The 18,227-nt window shown below is 44.4% G+C and overlaps 1 protein-coding gene across 1 annotated transcript in view; it reads right to left on the minus strand.

Moving 5' to 3' along the window:
- Positions 1-27: 27 nt before the first annotated feature.
- COG5 (component of oligomeric golgi complex 5) overlaps positions 28-18,227 on the minus strand; it is a 183,528-nt gene continuing 165,328 nt past the window's right edge. The window contains exons 19-22 of the mRNA XM_035332406.1: positions 11,231-11,307; positions 10,613-10,739; positions 9,994-10,073; positions 28-733 (exon numbers count right to left, since the gene is read on the minus strand). Of these exons, the coding sequence (XP_035188297.1) occupies positions 619-733; positions 9,994-10,073; positions 10,613-10,739; positions 11,231-11,307 (399 nt within the window). The 3' untranslated portion in view covers positions 28-618. The remainder of the gene's footprint in view (positions 734-9,993; positions 10,074-10,612; positions 10,740-11,230; positions 11,308-18,227) is intronic.

Genomic DNA, 18,227 nt, shown 5'->3' on the forward strand with positions numbered 1-18,227 from the left:
AGCTGCTGAAGAATTTCAAATACTAAATTCACGATTGGATAGTCAATGTTCTTTATTACGGTTTGAGCCAGAAGAGAGTTGAAATCAATATAAATTATTCTGAAGTGACAGCAGTGCAATAGCAAATGATTCTATGTTACTTGTAAGTATTTTTCCTTGTGTTAAAATTAGTAATTTTTAGATAGAAACTGATGATTCCAGCATTTCAAAAGCACAGTTTTCTGAATAAGGCTAAAATGTATCCAACTCCTTAAAACTATGCTTATAGGAAAAGAGCTACTTCCTTATTTGACATATTCAGCAATTACACTGTAATATTTGAGTATGTTCTAATTTTAAACCTTTCTAAATTCAAATGGAATGCTGGAGTATGATTCATTTTTATTAGATGTACAGCACATAAAAATGGTACAGTTTCATAACATTTGTGTATAAATAAGTTCCTATAATGAGAAGGTAAAGCAAGAAGATGAAGTTTCACAGGAAATAGGTAAACATGTCTCATTGTAAAGCTTGTGATCTGTGGAAGTAATTCGCATTAACCCCAAGTATCCATCCCTGTGGCACCATGACTGCGGTACTGTCCAACCTCTTGCTTTGAGAGTTGTCCGGATACAGTCACTGGAGGGTTGACATTGCTTTCTGCAGCAGCTGAACCATGATGGGATAGACGGGGGCAAACTCCTTGCCTTCTCGCGTTCTTACTGATTGAACGTACGCTTCCAGTGCACCTCTACAAAGAGAAAAAAACAGCAAAGTAGTTAATTGAACTGTGTACTATTAAAGTAAGTTGAAGAGCTGAAATTAAATAAAAAACTTTTTTTTTTTTTCCCTACTAAAGTATTTTACATGTCTGTGCGGAAGGTAGCAGTGAAGAAAGCCTTTACAGAGCTCTACATAATTGTTTCATGATCTTTCTTTCCTTTCTTGCATGTTTTGAGGAGTGAACAAGTTAACATTTAAATAATCAGCAGCAGCATGTTGCAGATGGCTTGAAATGACAGCTCTGACGCACAGACTCAGGCACATTGCTGTACTGGTAACCTTTAGAAATGAAAAGAATAGACTCCAGCTGCTGCAGACGCTGAGAGTGCAACTCAGAAAATGAAAACTGGGACACTGGTGAACAACTGAAATGCCTTTAGGTGATTTCCTGGCTAAGTCTTTTGAACTACTGTCCTTTGGGAAATACTGGTCTAAACCGGAGACAAATTGCATGTGTGCGGTTGTTGTGTAGCTTTGTGCTGTTTTTCCTACATGTTGTAGGATGTCACACGTAAAAGTGGTGTGCAAGTTACACAAATACAGAAATTTCACAGCTAAAAGGGGCAACAGCGAGCATGTACGTGTCTGTAAGTAGTTTAACCTGCTTTACAAGTACATGGCCACCTTTCAACCAACTCTATTGTATTGTTGAATTACACTGTGTCTGTAAAGGAAAGACTTTGTAAAGCCCAATGTCAGCTTTTGATTTAATCGTGCATGACATAGGCCAAATTAGTTCTGCCATATTTGAATGCTGTGTCTCATTTAGTTGATTTTTTTCCCTAGCCTTTTTTTCCTTCCATTTCTTCTTGCACAACAGTGAACTTGGGGAGGTCGCTTCAAGAACTTGTTCACATTACGGTTCATGGCGCTATTTACAGCAAGATTGTGACAGGAAAAAACCTACACAGCAGACTTTCAGGTGGGGACTCTGACAACTCCTGGGACACACCTACCCCACTTCTGCGTGGGAATGGCTCATACGAAGCTCGTACAGCATCCCATCGCAGACCTTTCTGGGTGTCGGGTTGGTTGTCTGTGTGCCGGAGGTGCAGGGCACGCCAGCACGGCTGCTTGGCCTGTGATGGGCACTGGGTTTGGGTGAGGCAGCAGGAATGTGCCCAGGCCACCAGGGGCAGGTGGCTGCGTGTCGGGCACATCGAGGTCAGGTGAACAGGGCCGAGGGAGGTGGCACCAAGAGAACTGCAGCGGTGTGCCTGTGAGGAAGCAGCAGCAGCTGTAACATCCTGGGCAGGGCCAAGGGGGCCATGGCTCCATCTTGTCACTGCTGCTCCACCAGAGAAGCCCACAGTGAGATCACGCAGAATTGCTGAAATTGTTCAGGGGACCTAAAGGAACATTGCAAACCCGTGTGCGCCTGTGGCAACTGAAGCTGATGGGAGGTAAGCAGGCCCTCAGGTAGGCAAGGCTAGGGAAAGTAGAGACCAAACGGACTCGGCCTGTGCCTCTCACCATAGGGGTTGGGGGTAAGGTGAGTGATGTGGGACGAGAGAGTCCCGTACCCCTGTACGATCCTACCACAGTGGGATGTTACACGTGAGCCCAGCAAACCTGGCAAAGCAGAGGAGAGGTTGGGAGGATGCAGCTGTGTCATAACACACTCCATTGCCTCTGTGAGACAGCATCACTAAAGCAGCAACCAGCAAGGAATCCAAACTGCCTGAGCAAACGTCAGAGCTTTGCTGGAAATCTTCAGCAAAGTTCATTCAACAACCGGGCTGCGTTCCTGAGGCCGAGAGCCTGTACTCCGTTTGGGGGAGAGACGAGTCTGAGCTTTGGGTTCTGAGAAGCCGGTGGGCGCGATGAGAGCCCGGCCCTGCAGGCTGATCCCGGGCTGCACCCACGTCAACACCACACCGGGACTTGAGCACGGCGCACAGGGTGCACGCAAGTGGCTCACAAATGCACACATTTCCAGCCAGACTGCCTGGCCTGTCACACTACAGGAGTCTGACACACAGGGAGAGCCAAGCATTCAAATGTGTGTGCAAGGAACTGGGGCCTGGCCTCTGCTGCTGAGCACAGGCTGGGAAGGCAGCAGCAGGGCACCAGGCGCTGCCACCACCCGCTGCAGCCCTGTCAGGTGGAGCCGCTGGGCTGCAGGTCCCTGTGCTGAAGCCCAGGGCTCATTGTCCAAGACCGAGGTGATGGAACAAGAGGATGGACTGGATTACTGGAGAGAGTCGCGAGGTTTCAGAAGGCTGCAGTGACTGAGTGAAGAACCAGGCCCTGCTGTTGGCCTGCATGCACTTGAGAGCTCTTCACCTGTACTAACAGTTTACTAGTGAGTTACCACTGCGTGGTCCACACCCAGTACCAACCCACTCTGAAGAGTTGCTTTGCATTTCTGTACATAACATACACCAAGAGAAAAGTTACCCCCCCCGTCACAATCAGAAAGGCAGGGAAATAATATTTTCTCTAGCCAAAATAAAGCATTCTGCCCTCGGTCAGCTCACTGAAAACTTCCAGCCCGCTCTTCCCGCTGGCCTCCTGGGGCATCGCAGGCTCTGCAGGGACAGCAGCAACTGCAGTACCGCTAGCTGCAGCCCACCAGTGCTCCACATGGAGCTAGCCTCACTCCCAGCAAAGGCCAGACTGACTGCAGAGATCAGCCACGTCCTCAGGTAAGCTTTAAATCCCAAGAGAAGACAAGACTGGGGGAAGGGACAGCAGGCTAAGTGCTTTTTAGATAAATGGGCCTCTGGTGGCACTGAGGGGCACAGGCAGGGCACGTAAGGTGCAGGCTTGAACAGCAAGTGGGAGACACAGGCAGGGAAGGCTCCAGGATCCTACCGTGATGAAGGGAGATGCTTCAGAAGAGCCAGACGCGTATCACAGTTCTGCTCAGGTCAGCACTCAAGTGCTCAAGTCAGCAGTAATCATGAAACACGTTAGATTTTAGTTGCTTTCTACAAAGAATAGTCCCCATACTTAAGTTGAGAAACTTCTGTGACAATTTTCTTACCGTAGCTGTCAGTTATTCATCTTGCAGCTCTTCCTCCCCTCCCACTCACCAGTGCCCCTGTCTTTGCCTCTATACACTCCCCAGAGTTTGTTGGTCCCAAACAGTTTTTAAGTCACCAAAAGCTGCAAATCGGGAAAAGAAAACATATTGACCTGCTTAACTTAGAACGCTCTGACACCTCTTGGTGAAGCTGTGGGATGGCATCACTGTCCAGATGGTAACACTGCTGCCCCTTTCTGACTTTGATTAGCTCCTTGCTTGAAAAAAAAAAAAAAAAAAAAAAAAAAAAAAAAAAAAAACAGCCAAACCTTGAAAAAGATGACAGAGCTAACCAGATACTTCAGATGAAAGGGAGAAGCAGCTCTACCCTAAAAGCAGTGCCCAAAACCACTCACTGTCAGCCCTTGATAATCCTTAGCCAGACTGTTGTTCCCATCAGCTCAAACAGGAGGGGATGAGATTTAGGCTACTCCAAGTGCCAAACACCAGCACGAGCCTTGCCGTCACCCCCTCCAGCAGCTTTGGCCTTTTTTCTCTCTCTTGTCTCAACAGAATCTGATTCACCCGGCAGAATGAACGCCAGCACTGGCAGGTGCTGTCACTTCAGAGCTCAGAAAGTGGCTTAAAGGAACTGGTTGTGAATTGTTTCCTGGAGGTTGGTCAGGCCCCGGACCTGCCCAGCCCCTTCTCTTCCCCAGCAGACAAACAGCTGACAGAAGCTGATCTCTGTCAGCTCTCTTGTTGGGCTTTCTCTTTTACTGGGGCTTTGCTGCCTTGTTTCAAAGACAAAGTCACACTCCATCAATATCACCAGTGCAGGAACAGCTTTAATTCTTTTCCACCCAAAGACAAGAACTACCACTATGATGTAAATCCCCAGGCGTTTTCCTAAAGCATACCTGGTACAGTGCTACATTAAATAGTGAAGGTGAAAGCCTTCTCCATACACTGAGGCTACGCGTTCATTATTTCCACGTGTCCCGTGTTTGCAGCTCCAACAGAAGTATTTAAATGCTCTAGAGCAGTTAAAGTGCAGTTCAGAACTAGTGTTTGGGTGGACCTCTAGAACAAAAGCTGTCCCCAGAAAGTTTTGTTAATGGCCCAATCCAAGACAAAGGCATGGTCAGCACCAGCTTTTCACCAAATCTAACATTTATGTCAGACTTCCTTCTTGTCAGCCTTCAGCTTTTGAAGGTTGTTTGGCCACTGCCACATCTCCCATTGGTGGGGACTGCACTGCAACCCTGTGGTGAACAACGGGTGGGACCTGCAGCGCCAAAGGAATTCACAAGTCAAGGAGAGACATCTACAGCCCAACGGAGGACACGGGGACCTCCAGAGCAAAACTGGCCTGGGGAACTACCTGCTTCACGTGTCCGTGGAGGCAGAGCAGCAGGTGCAGGAAGGTGCTCGGGGCAAAGCACCGTGCTGGCTGCAACACAGCCAGACTGCAGCTCAGGCGGGCTGAGGTGGAAACCCTTCAGCAATATGCTTCGCTGAGGCTGCTGAGATGCCTACATGGCCGTCTCATTTCCGAGATAAATGTGTTTAATAGCAATGTTAACACCTGAAATGCATATTTTATATGCTATTTTTGCACACTTTACTGGTCCTAGATCAAACAAGCGTTTGTAAACTATGCTGGCTGCACAGCAGCCAATTCAGACGCACGGTTCTACCATTTAAAGTACCTGTATCTGTGTTATAAAAGAGAGACTTGCTCCTGCAGAGGACACTGTGAAAACGCTTGTGCATAAGTAATGATGGGAAATAAACAGCATGGGTGAAAACGGTATCGTCGAGTCTGCAGCACAGAAGAGATCGCAGCTGTTTTCATGGAAAAAGATGGAATTTATAGTTACGTTACTGATGTTTAAGGAGATGGAAGAAACCCTGTTTATGTAATACACAAAACATACTCTTGAAGGGATTAGACTAAATAATGCCCTAAATTCAGCATCTCCCAGTCTAATAAAGGACATAAAACCTGTTCGGCAATCTGTTTCTATTTTAAAAGACAAGCTCTGGTATACATTACAAACATTGTTTGGAGAAGGGAGCCATGGAAAGCAGCTTGGTGGGCTGTTCTGCATGTATTAATGCTTCATTAAAAATGCCATAAGAAGTACGGAAAAAACCTCTAAGTTTAAGATACCCTCCCACGTACGGAAAAGGATTTTGAAGCACTTATTAAATTACTTCACTTGCTTGAGCAAAAACATGAGCTTTCTTGGAAATCAGGACAAGCTGATTATATAAGACCCAGATAGTTCTTTTTTAAAATGTTATTTCAACGCATGGAGATTTGTATCTACAGCAAAAAAGGGGAAAAAAATGTATGATTTGGGCTGTGGCTCTTAAAGGGATCCTAATGCATATCACTTGGAATTACTCTGATTAATTAGATAACTTCATACGGCATTGTGAATACCGGTGCTGCCCTCCTGGGCTCTGCTTCAGTCGCATGGAGCCTGACGGCAGCTGCACGCCGAGGCAGGGCCCTTCTTCGGGCTCGGCCCTGTGGGCCCCGCTCCCAGCCAGTGGGGCAGCCCTTTCCTTAGCTGCTACAAGCCCATTTGCTCTGCAGAGGGAAGTCAAAGAGGAAAGCGGAAGATGTGCGGTGTGAGAGCACGCCTGTCTGGCACCGCATCTGTTTGATCGGGCACTACAGAAGTTACCGGAAAACCAAAGAGTAAAAGCTGACAGCACCACCTATAGTGCAACAGCAACACCTCTGCTTGTTGGAAACTCCCTAACGAGGAGCTCGGCAGAACTGTGATTTTTGTTTAATGACCAAAAATAACTGACTCTGAGCACCTTTATGGACAGGCAGGTGCTGGCCTGTGGGTGCAGCCCTTTGCAGGCGGCGAGCAAAGCCACACCAAGTGGCTGCCCCTTGCTCGCTGCACATCGACGGGAGCAGAAATGCCGCCTGGTGCTGATGTTTGCAGCAAAGCCATCGTGCCTCTGCACCTAGCAGGGCTGAAAGCAGCCTCCAGGTGCTGATTTCAGGGCAGTCCCCACCCCTGCCCCCGGCAGGTCATTGCTTCTCGGGATACCAGCTCCTTGTGAAATGAACTCCGCTGCTCACTGCAAGGGAAAGAGGTGAGCTCGAAGAAGAATTTACCCATGAGCTGTCCTTCAGGCTGGCTCAAACGCTGCCACGGGTAACAGAAATGTTTCTGTTGTGGGTGACAGGCTGAGTTACAGAGGGAAAGAAGGGAAAGGAAGCAAAAGGAAGCGCCCTGACTGCTTGCAGAAGTGCTCCCTTCAACACCGCCCCAGGCTGTGGGACGCCACCTGCAGCACGGGCATCTCACCTGGCTGTAGATGCCACAGGGCAGCCGTCTGCCCGAGAGGGCTCCTGTGCTCCCGTGCTCCCTCCATTGAGCAGAGAAAATGGAGCTTCCAGGACACAACACAGCTGACCTATTTTAGGCACTTGCTTCAGGAGGAGATGAATCAGCCCTGGCAGTGCCCGTTTCTCTCTGCTGGCTATAAAGGAAGGCGAGCTAATACATCCCTGGCCAGGTAAATCCCACGCTTCATGCTGAACGCGAGCAGGCAGAAATGCACAAAAATGCTCCGAATGCTCCTAATTCACAGCATTAGCACCTTGCTGCATAGCAGGCATTTCAGATCCGCCGAGCAGAAGGAAAACTGCAATTAGCTTTAATATTAAGCTGTAAAGATTCTGATAACACGTGGATTAATATCTGAGAAGCGGGTCCCCAGAGTAATTGCACAGCTGTTATAAACTGAAGCTGCAGAAAATTCCCATTTGCGAGGCTGCACCAAACGTAAGGATAACTTCTTGAAGCAGTGCAGCGATCTGAGAGCCCAGAGCAGACAGGGTCCAAGGCTGAACGACGGCAGTTGGAAAAGGCTTGAGGAGGGCTGAGTGATAAAAGATACCAGAGAGACCAGCAAGACGCCCGCAGTTCAACTTAAGTTCACATGAGGCACAAAGTACAGAATAGCTCAGAAATCTTCTGATGTAATATTAAGGAAAATACAGAGAGTGTGAGTGAAACAGATGGTCACACAAGCGGCTGGTTGGCTTGCCTGCCTTGCGGACGGGTAAGCAGCCTACTTAGAAGTGACTAAGAGGCATGACAAGAGATGACAACCAGGTGAGCGCACACGGCCATGCACACAGAAGTTACCGGCCCCTGCACTGCAGACCCGTGCCCTGTGCCCACTGGACTCAAGCTGTCGGCCAGCTGGCCCCGCTGGTCTGCCTGGTCCTGGACGTACGGGAGATCCTGGACACACTGCCCGCCCGGAGAGAGCTGCTCGATAAATCCAGGGATGTTCGTTCCTGCAGCTCAGCAGAGAGGCGAGGGGTACAGCATCCCCTGGCCTTTCAGGAATAGGGAAGAGCCCCTAGAGAGCCAGCAGAGGCCTTTGGGAAGGGTGGCTCTTCAAAGCTGCCCCCTCCATGCCCTGGGAGTGAGGACGTTCAAGCCATGTCCAAACCCTCCATGGCACAAAGCAAAAAGACCGCAGTCCCACCATAAAATGCTCCAGTGAGAACCTTGCAGCAGCCTGCTCTTGGGATTACAGAGTGTAAGTATTTTTATAGAGGTATCTCATGCAAAATGAATAAGGGATTTTGAACTGAATAGCCTAAGTTTTCCAACGACACTAGTTGGTCTAATGGAAGATGCCCTCTCTGCCTAAAAGCCTTCTCCCAGGTGTATTAATACCTCCATGGTCAGAGCACTTTGTCAGTGTCTGAACACGACCCCCAGCAGGCCCATTTACTGAATCAGTCTGAATGAAGCTTAATTGCAAGAAAAGACAATAATGTGTTGTAGTTTCAGGATGGCATTCTCAAATTTGTATAAAGGCATTGAAAATACCTAAATCCCATCAGTTCTCATGTGATCTTCATTCCTGACCTTCCCTAATGTATCTGAAATCATCAGCTTTGCCAGCACTATCAGGACAGGGATTACAATAAAATATTAATACCTGTTACATATATAGCTCTATCAGCACTATGCCTATCATCCATTCCCTCTAATGAAAGATGCCATAGCTTGAGATTCAAGAAACCTATAATTTTGTAATCAAATTAAACTAATGACATGCATGATTTTCAAAAAAAAATCTTCTAATACACATGTGAAGAGACACCGTTTGTATTTTAATATTCCAGAAATAAATCCCACGAACACCTACTGGTGATCAGCTAGCGTTTCCGTAATTGGCCCAAGCATTACACGGGGCTGTATCGTGCTATCAGCTTTGAGAACTATAAATCACTGATATATAAATGATTATAGCAGACTCTTCTTGGTTGTGTGCTTTACAAGTGTAGACAGATAATAGTCTATTTTCTCAAAAGCAACCACTGCTGGCTGGAACCTAGGAGCCATTTTTTACAATCTCAGCAAAAGCTGGCCACAACCATGCTCAGAAGTGCAAGGACAGAGTTGCTCAAGCCTGGTACAGCTCTGTGCGATAACCTCTCTCGCACCACTCAAGTGTGTAACACCAAGGCTAGGTCAGGACATGGAGAAGGTGGCTGGAAAATGTAGGCCATTAGACCAAATGAACATCCAGGCCTTGAATCCAGAGGATCCATGTGCTCGCTCTGTAATGCTCATAGAGCACTGATGTTTCCTCTAATTAATTTTAAAAATCAGTTTGTCTCGAAAAACAAAACTCTCCACAACTTTTCCTAACATTTGAAGACATGAAATAGTATTTACCTATAAAGTTATCTACCCTAGTAAGATTGTAAAAATCTGACATAATTATCACTTCCTAAAGATCCCCAGCTGGTTGCTGAAGAATAGCATTACAGGGGTTACAAACAAGGCTCTTCCATTTTAAAATTCCTACCTACGTTTTCCTTGCTCAAGCTTTAAATGCCTCCCTTTCCTGATACAGAAGGCAGGATGGCTGCGACTTTGATTTTTCAGCAGTTGAGAGAGGCTAAAATTTTGCTAAAATAGAGTGTTAACTTAGACCATCGCTGTGTGCAGTTTCCTTCTTTTGGAAGAGGATTATGTGCTCATTCCAACGGCACTGGAGGATTTGGATACGGGACAGGAAGGTGTTCTTATTCTCCCATTTTGCAACTCATCCCGTGAGTGGGGAGAGGGTAACAGTATTTACGGTAAGTCACCGACAGCACTCTTCTCTACTTTTCAAGACAAGCCCTGGTGTCCAGATAAGCTATTGCTCAATTGTCATAAAGGTACAGAAGAAAGAAACATGATTTTTACCGTATGAGTGCAAGCCTGTCCTTTTCAGACGGATGATCATCAAGCCACTGGGAGTAGCGGGCAATGGACCACTCAGCCCTCTGATACAGGGAAACACAAACAAACACCGATTACACATAAATGCAGAATAGGACATACACGCAACAATTCCAGAAACAAAGAAGAAATAAGTGAAGACAATAAGAGGCACTCTTAACACTGCAGCAATGCAGAATCAGTTAGGGAATCAGAGACAATTTAACAGAAACAGCCCAATACGTTATTTTGGGAGCTCAGTGATGATCCACATCAGCTGTTTGCCTGGTTCTGTCAGTGGTTTGAGTCTAGATTTCCTACATCCGACTGCAATTTGCAGTCTGGGACAAGACCTCAATTTCCTTCTAGGAGCTAACTGACTATTAAAGAATTGAGAGCCTGTTCAAAATCATGTTACCATTTTCATACTGTTAATCAAAATATGAAATCGGTGACCATAGCACCTTTGCCACAATAAAAACAAGGCCAATAAGTCATACAAAAGAGGAGTTTGAGTATTTTTGAACTAAAATAACCAGGGTAAACAGTAACATTTGTTCCTCCTTAGGACGCCTGCTAAGCAAAGACAGGTTGATCTTACTACCTGGAAGGGTGATTTTAACTCCGGTGGTGCTCTTGTAAATAAGAACTGAAGAATAATGCTGAATGGAATAACCTCTCCCAGAGCTGGGCTATTAGCAATATGCTCACTGGTCTGGAACAGCAGCGGTCTGGAAAAATGCAACAATATACTTGTGAAAGGAAGAAAAAGCTTATCTTATGCATTAGAAGAAAAACCTATACAGTGGCAATATTGTGTTAGGATAGAATCACCTTGTTTTTTTCCACTGGCCTGCATCTCAAGTTTTCAACAAAGGTTTGGTTTGTAAAAATCTACAGAAGTTGCATATTTTAATTAACACAGCACTGTAAATTTTATATTTCAGTGAGAGCACGTAAGGTAACTACAGAACTCGTTGTCATACAGCAGCAGCACTGAAAGCAACACAAAACGTTACCATTTGGCCATCATTTGCATGACAAAGACTTTTAAATCATAGTTACACCCTGCTTAAAATTTAGAAGAACTTTAACATATTTCTACTTCGCTTGTGGGTGTTGCCAAAAAAGCTCTCAGTTCAATCAGAACTAGCAAAAGGTAATGAATCAGTTTTGAAATACAGTTTGGTCATATAACCAGCTGTTAGCTGATGCAACTCACCTGAACGACCTCAGCTGCCTGTACGACTTTCCCAGGTCAGAGACTCGCCGACACAGCGGTGCTACTGCTAACTCCATCTATAAAAGCAAACATTTTAATTTGAGTTAGATTGTCCCCAAATCTAAAACTCAGCATTTAAATACTCTGCCTTTAAATAATAACCCAGGCTTGCAGGCCAAGTCATCAGTTCCTCTCTGGTGGCTGCTTTTGAGACAAGAAGCTGTTCTTTCATATCACACTGCCCAAGCCAGGACTTCTGCTCAATCTTGGCAACACGGTAAGTGCCCCATGGCAAACAACAGCTATTCTCCCTGGATGAGAACAGGACGGGCTCTCGTGAGCTTGCTGCAACTGCAGCTTTGTTTGCCTGAGCAGGGTCATTTTGCCAGCGATGAGTTTCCAGATGAAGCACTTACGTCAAGGTCCCACATAGCCTGAGCTCAGAATGGGAAGAGAGCAAATCGAGGCAGGTTTCCGCAAACCATTACAAAAGTGGTAGGAGCGCACACATATTTCAGCTGGGCACCCTTTCTTTGGTGAAGAATGAGATTAAAATAGTTCATTATTGAACCCTCGGCCCCAAATTCAAAAGCACAAAACCCACGTAGACTGGCAGGCAGCTGGGACCTACTGCCACAGGGTCATATGGAATCAGACAAAAGAGCCTCCCTAAGAGCGTTATTTTCTTGCTCAACTGTCCGCTCCCTGTTCAGTCTCCGAGTTACAGAATCCATCTTTAAAAACAAGCAATTTTAAACTCTGTTCTTTAAGCACTAAGGAGTTCAGCTGCCTTTTCGAATGAGAGACAGGCTCCACTTGGTTTTTGCGTCACTCATGTGAGACTCGATTCCTGTCACAGAATCTCTGTTACCAGTGAAGACAGAAGTGAGAAAGAACAATTTCACCTCCAGATCCCCAACCGAACCCCTTGGTACCATTACGTGGCAAAAAGTCAGTCAACACGCACAACACTACAAACAACACCATTCAAAAAAGAAATAGGCAAAGTCATTTTATCCAGACGTGGATTAAGTCTTTATTTTTTGCATTCCTGAAGTGTCAGTCAACAGACGGGTGCAAATTTTATTCTTGGTGTGGATTTTTTAAAATCCCCAGTTTGGAAGACTACTCGGACTGATTTCCACACAACGCACAATTAAGATGTTTCAAAGGATCAGAGCTAAAATAAGTAACCAGATAAATACCACCATACAATCAGCTTCCCATTTAAGTAACATTGCTGAACTAGTGTTAAAGCGCTTGCAATAACACAGTATTTAGGGTGAAGCCTTTAATACTGTTTTTCTTTCCAGTTGCAGCCTTTTCTCAGACAGGGCAAGCAACATGGTGTGCACGCTCACAGGACAGGCAGCTTCTCCCTGGGATTCCTGCAGGGAGGTGCCCCAGCTCCAGAACAGTGATGAAGCTTAGCCCAAGCTCAGCACAAGCTCAGCGTTGTTTCCCCAGGTCTCCTGGGACACTTCTGAGCACCCACGGGAGCCAAGGTGCCAGCCTGCTGCACAGGATCAGGAGCAAGTGGCCAAAAAGAGAAGCTTATTAAGTAGGATTTGCTGCATCGTGATACAGGACCCCAGCAGATCCTGACAAACAAAGGGGAGCTCTGATTTCTTCAGAGCTTCTTTTCAGGCACCAGAATTGGCCAGGGGCAGCTGGAACTAACTGGTATCCTGCAGGAACTGGTGTCCCTGTGCTGGTGGGAGCCGTGGACTTGTAGCTGCGAAGAACTTGGGAGAATATAATTCTTGTAGGTGCCTTAGAGAATTTGGTAATAGGCAACAAAATGCCGTTCTGACTCGTGGAAACAGAGAAGCATGGATCAAACTGTACCCAGGAGGAGAAAGAGATCCCAGCACAGCAGAATATAATTCTGCTTAATAAGTTTTAAATGATTGTTTCTCTCCTGAAACATAACATGATGCAATGAGATGTAAGTGAAACCTTCTACAGCTTAACCAGTTCCTTATTAAAACAAATTTCAATGATTTCTCTTGAACATATTTAGTGGTTTGCATAAATCCACATTTTTAGTCTTAAATACTAGAGAATAAATTTTCCTTCAGAAAATTCTGTTACTTCGTCTTCATCCTTTATTCAGGGTAGGGAATTATTAGTATTGCTAGAGCTAGATAAATTTAATGGCAGCAGATGGTTGATTCGTGAAGTACTAGTTGCCAAAGGAAAAAAAAAATGTTTTTAAGCTTTGCAGCAAACTATACCATCTCAAATTGACTCACGAAGAGTGGGAATGAGTGAAAACTGATGTGGTAAAAATGCACATAAACCACAGAAACTTTTTTTTTTTTAAATTTACAACACTAGCCTGCTATGTGTTATAACCCAATCCCTTCAATCAAAACTATACCTCACATAACAACAAAGATTGTGTTTTTTTTTCACTTGTATCTTAGCTATTTGTCTGGATCCAATGATATAATGAGATGCCACAACCTTTATGCTGCTGCAGTCCTTTCTGAAGGCCTTCTGTGCAGGTTTTGTGCCTGCACTGAGCACCAAGCAGGATGACACCGCTGGCTCAGGAGCAGGTGCCTGACTAGGAACATCTGCTGGTTTTAAGGTGCTGCAGTTGGGCAGAAGACAGAGCACACGTCACTTTGTGATTCTGCCACCTGCCATCACCTGAAGCTGCATCAGGCGTTGACTCATGCAATGTGGTTCTGCTGTAACAGCTTCTGTTGTGAGATGTAACTACAGCTTCCAAAGCACTTCGGTGAGCTTTTCCAGGTCAAGTGCTGCTTTTGGCTGTCTGCGAGCCAGTATTTGTACCACGGTGTGTGCAAGGCCTTTCATACATCCACATTCAATGGGCTTTACATACATAAAGATGAGTAGCATTTTTCATTCATTTATTTTCCAAATTTCCCTTCCAAAATTACATATTTGAAAATTTGTATGTCTAGGTTAAATTCAGTAAGAAATCAGGTGTCCAAGGAATAACGTGCAACCACAATTAACGTGAGATGATCGCTACCACAGGACCTCAGGACCTGTTGGAAGAGAGGCAGTAACAAGCGCACGTGCACATTGAAAAGGGAGAGCTAGAATGGAAGAAGGCCTAACGACGGCCTCATTTCCGCTAACTTTGTTCCAAACCCATTACTTGTCCATGATTTATTCATGTTGTTTTGTTATGCCTCGCAGAACAGAATAACAGACTCTACCCAACTTTTCTATAAAACGTATTCCTCTTCTCAATGATTCCTGTTCTCTAGGCCCAAAAAGGCTATGTTATCTTTTCTTCTCATATGACCCTGTCATAGCCCATGGCTAGTTGGTCAATTATCTGTTGAACTATTCACTGGCTAGCCATATTGTAAAAAAAATCCATCGCATGGCTGGCTTCTCTAATCAGATTATGTTCAGCAACCCAAGGGTGAAGTTAATATGTAGTCCAGATACAGATAATGCATATAGATTGATGGGTGCTTTGAAAAACTCCACAGTGAAGTTACTGTTTTGTGCCTATTGTGGTATTTTCAAGATCTCTCGTTAGCAAAAAGCTGTTTTTTCAGTTGGAAAATCTTAGCATTAAATTTTAGCAATTATATTTCCTCCTGGCCAAGATGAATTCCAAGTTTTTTAATGCTAACTCGAAATGCTTTTTTTCTAGCCATTCAGCAGGAGAGAATGATTTAACAAGCGAGGGGGCAGAAGAGTGAATTATTGTATGAAAGAAGCTGGCCTTGAAAGGATGGGGAATTTGATTTCTCCACCGTGCAGCAATTCCAAAACGGTTGATGTTTAAGTAAATCCTTCAGCTGCGATACCTCCAAAATATTGCACATAAGAAAATAGTTTCCTCCTTCTGGCGGGATAGTTGGCATTAAACATTAAGTACATTTTATCTTTAGTAGTGTTTGCCCTTGTGACTATGACTGTGATTACAACTTCCTGCTTCTCTTACTTCTCTGTGAGAATCTAAAAAGGAGAATATTTTATGAAAAGCATTTTTAGTTGTATTATCATGCTTTACCAAAGGAGCAAACCTACTTACATGAAAAAAAAAATGTAAGATTATTATTCTTGCTTTTTAAATGCACATTAAATCAGGAAAACAGATTCTGACCATAAGCTAAGCAGATAGGGACATTATTTCTACACTAGAACTTAGTGCAGTCAACTTCTACAGTAAAAGCATTTTCTCTAGGGAAATTCAATAACGCCAAAACATTTTGCAGTAATGTATCGACAAAAACTTCAAGAGCTGGTGGCAGTGTTAACTATGCCCCATCAAAACTGTTTGACCACAGTACTGAAAACGACCAAAAAAACCCTCACGTCACACCTAGATAAGAAATATACAAAGCTATATACAGCATGGTATTAACTCAGGCAGGACCAATAAAGATATTTTCAGCCATTCAACAACGGCTGAAAATAATCAGTCATGATATGACATGGGGTTTTTGGCAGGGACAGTGGCTCCAGCTTAACATGTCACTCCAAACACAGTACACAAACCTGTGCCATGGATGGTACAAGATGGGAAATCACATCTTGCTTTCTCACGTGAAGCCTAAGTATAACTGAGACTTTGAACATCTAGACTAGTTGATTTCAATGTAGTTGTAATATGTATTTGCTATTAATAAATAGCTATTTTCCTATATCAGCTTACAAAGTGTATGTAGCAGACTATTAACTTTCATGCCAAGTATTACTGTAGAATCCCCATTTCTTCTACATAAAAGTCTCAGTTTACTGTGTTTATATTTCTTCCTTGGCTGCACTGTCCAGAAATTCTACCAGGCTTTAAGAAGGCCTGAACTACAAGCCACAAATCCCAGAGCATTCCTCAGTGTAAGTGCTGTAGCAACTCTGAATACCAAACAAGCTAAAAGGTCCTCTGGAGAAGAACTGGTACTCCCCAGAAACAGAAATGAAAAACCATCAAGGCTTGCTTGCTTGCCTCCAGGAGAACATTTTTTCCAGTCTGACTAGAACTGAATTTGAAAGTGAAATCTAGTATTACATACATGAATACTGAATTGTGATCATCTTAAAAATACAAAAACAAATGAAAACAACCTGATCCAGGGACTTACAGGACTGAACTGAAAAGTAATCTTGTCCAATTGCCTGTATAAAAGCTGAGAGCGTGAATAGAGGTGAATTCAGCCTGTGCACTGGAAGTATTTCAAACAAGGAGAGTCCCAAGAAACAACACAGTATGTGATAATAAGCTTGCAGCATTGCAGACATTTTCTAGGGCTTAAAAAGCTTCTGTGTTCCTGTAAGCAGTGATCTTCATGAAATCCTGATATTCTGGCATATTTCATGCCTATCGCACCCATTTTACAACTGCCAAACTAGCACAAAACTGGTCTTACTGCTGGAATATCTGTAATGCCTAAGATAGCAAAAGGCAATACTGAGGCTGTGCAAACAGGATCAGGCAGAGGGTGTGGGTTCAACAGAATTACAGCAATAATTCCCAACTGTGTAAGCAGCTGAGACTTACTCGAGAAAATTGGATCTGTTACACACTTCGCCGGACCCAGTTCTGAATGAAGAGAGTTTGAAGCCTCTGTTTTCCCTCTTCTGTGTATAGATACCTGCTGTTTTGAGGCAACTTATCAATAAAATGAGCCTGTAGTGCAAAAAAAAAGTCACATCTGACTCTCAGCCAAAGTTATTCTGCTAAATAAGAGCCCTGTATCTCTAAGTGACCTGGAAGAAATGTGGTATGAACATTTAATAAGATGCCCAAAAATCTGATGCAATCCAAAATTATTTGACTTGCAACATAAATGTTTATAATAGGACTTCGAGTTGACCAAAGGTGGATAGATCTGCCCAAGTCTTCTGCTTGCAAGTAACTCCGTAACACCAAAAAAGGTTTTTAAATCTCAAAAGACAGTTTTAAGCCTGATAATATAACCTCTTTTGAGTACAGAAAATTCAAGATGACTCTACAAGACAGAGTACAAGCAGAAGCGTTTTATAAACAAACCTCCTCCTACACACACAGTGTCTTTCCAGGCAGGTTCTTTCCCTCAGCTCTGGCGTTTGTCCAGCAACACAGTGCCTTTCTGGGCCTGAAAATACTCTGCACGCAGCATTTAGGGCTGCTTGGAAAAGCTGTCCTTCCCATCAAGTCAGAAATTCAGCTGAATTCCTGCTCCCTGCTCTCCTCAGTCCAGGGCAGCAGCAAGCTCCCCTTCCCTTCGGAGGAATCCTGCCATCTCCTTGACAAAGGCAAGCGCCACACCAACAACAGCAGGGAAACGAACTGACTCCCGTGCTGGATTGCAGCCACAATTCAGGCTGAGCGCACAGAAAACGTGCCTAGGACAAAGCTACACCCTCCCCAGCAGGGCAACCTGGCAGCTGGCACTGGTTTACATGTTCTCCAAAACCCATGGATTTTGGGGAGGAGTAGACACACCCCTGAAAACATGGACATAAGGCAGCCTTCACATACAAAATAGTCTATTTTCTTTTATCCTGAGCAATCCCAGGCCATTCTCCCTATGCAGCCTGGGATGCACCAGGGAGCTCTGTGCAGAGATACCTGAAGGTGCAGAGTGAATGGACCCAACCAGTTCTTGTATAAGGCCACTTTTAAAGAAACCAAACATACTATGCAATGTGAAGATGAGAAAAACACAAGGAAGCCCCAAGAACCAGCAACTGGCAAAGACAGGAGACAAGAATGAATTCAGAAGCTTTTGTTTTCCCTTCCGCAATACAAAAGAAATCAAAGATTTATCTTCACTCAGCTGTCCACTCAGGAGTTACACTCAGCAAGGTGGGGAAGAGCATGCAATCCCCCTACACTCGGATAAAAACATACCTTCATTTCTTACTTAAAAGGCAACCTGTGTCAGAACGAGAAAAATATGTGTTTAAAAAGATAAACGAGTGATATTTTTAGTATGATAATAATAGGTGCTTAGATCAGATGCTCTGAACTGTAGAATTAGGTAAGGATATTTCCCAAATTTATACGACTTAC

This window comes from Oxyura jamaicensis, chromosome 1, assembly GCF_011077185.1.
Source record: "Oxyura jamaicensis isolate SHBP4307 breed ruddy duck chromosome 1, BPBGC_Ojam_1.0, whole genome shotgun sequence".
Taxonomy (NCBI): domain Eukaryota; kingdom Metazoa; phylum Chordata; class Aves; order Anseriformes; family Anatidae; genus Oxyura; species Oxyura jamaicensis.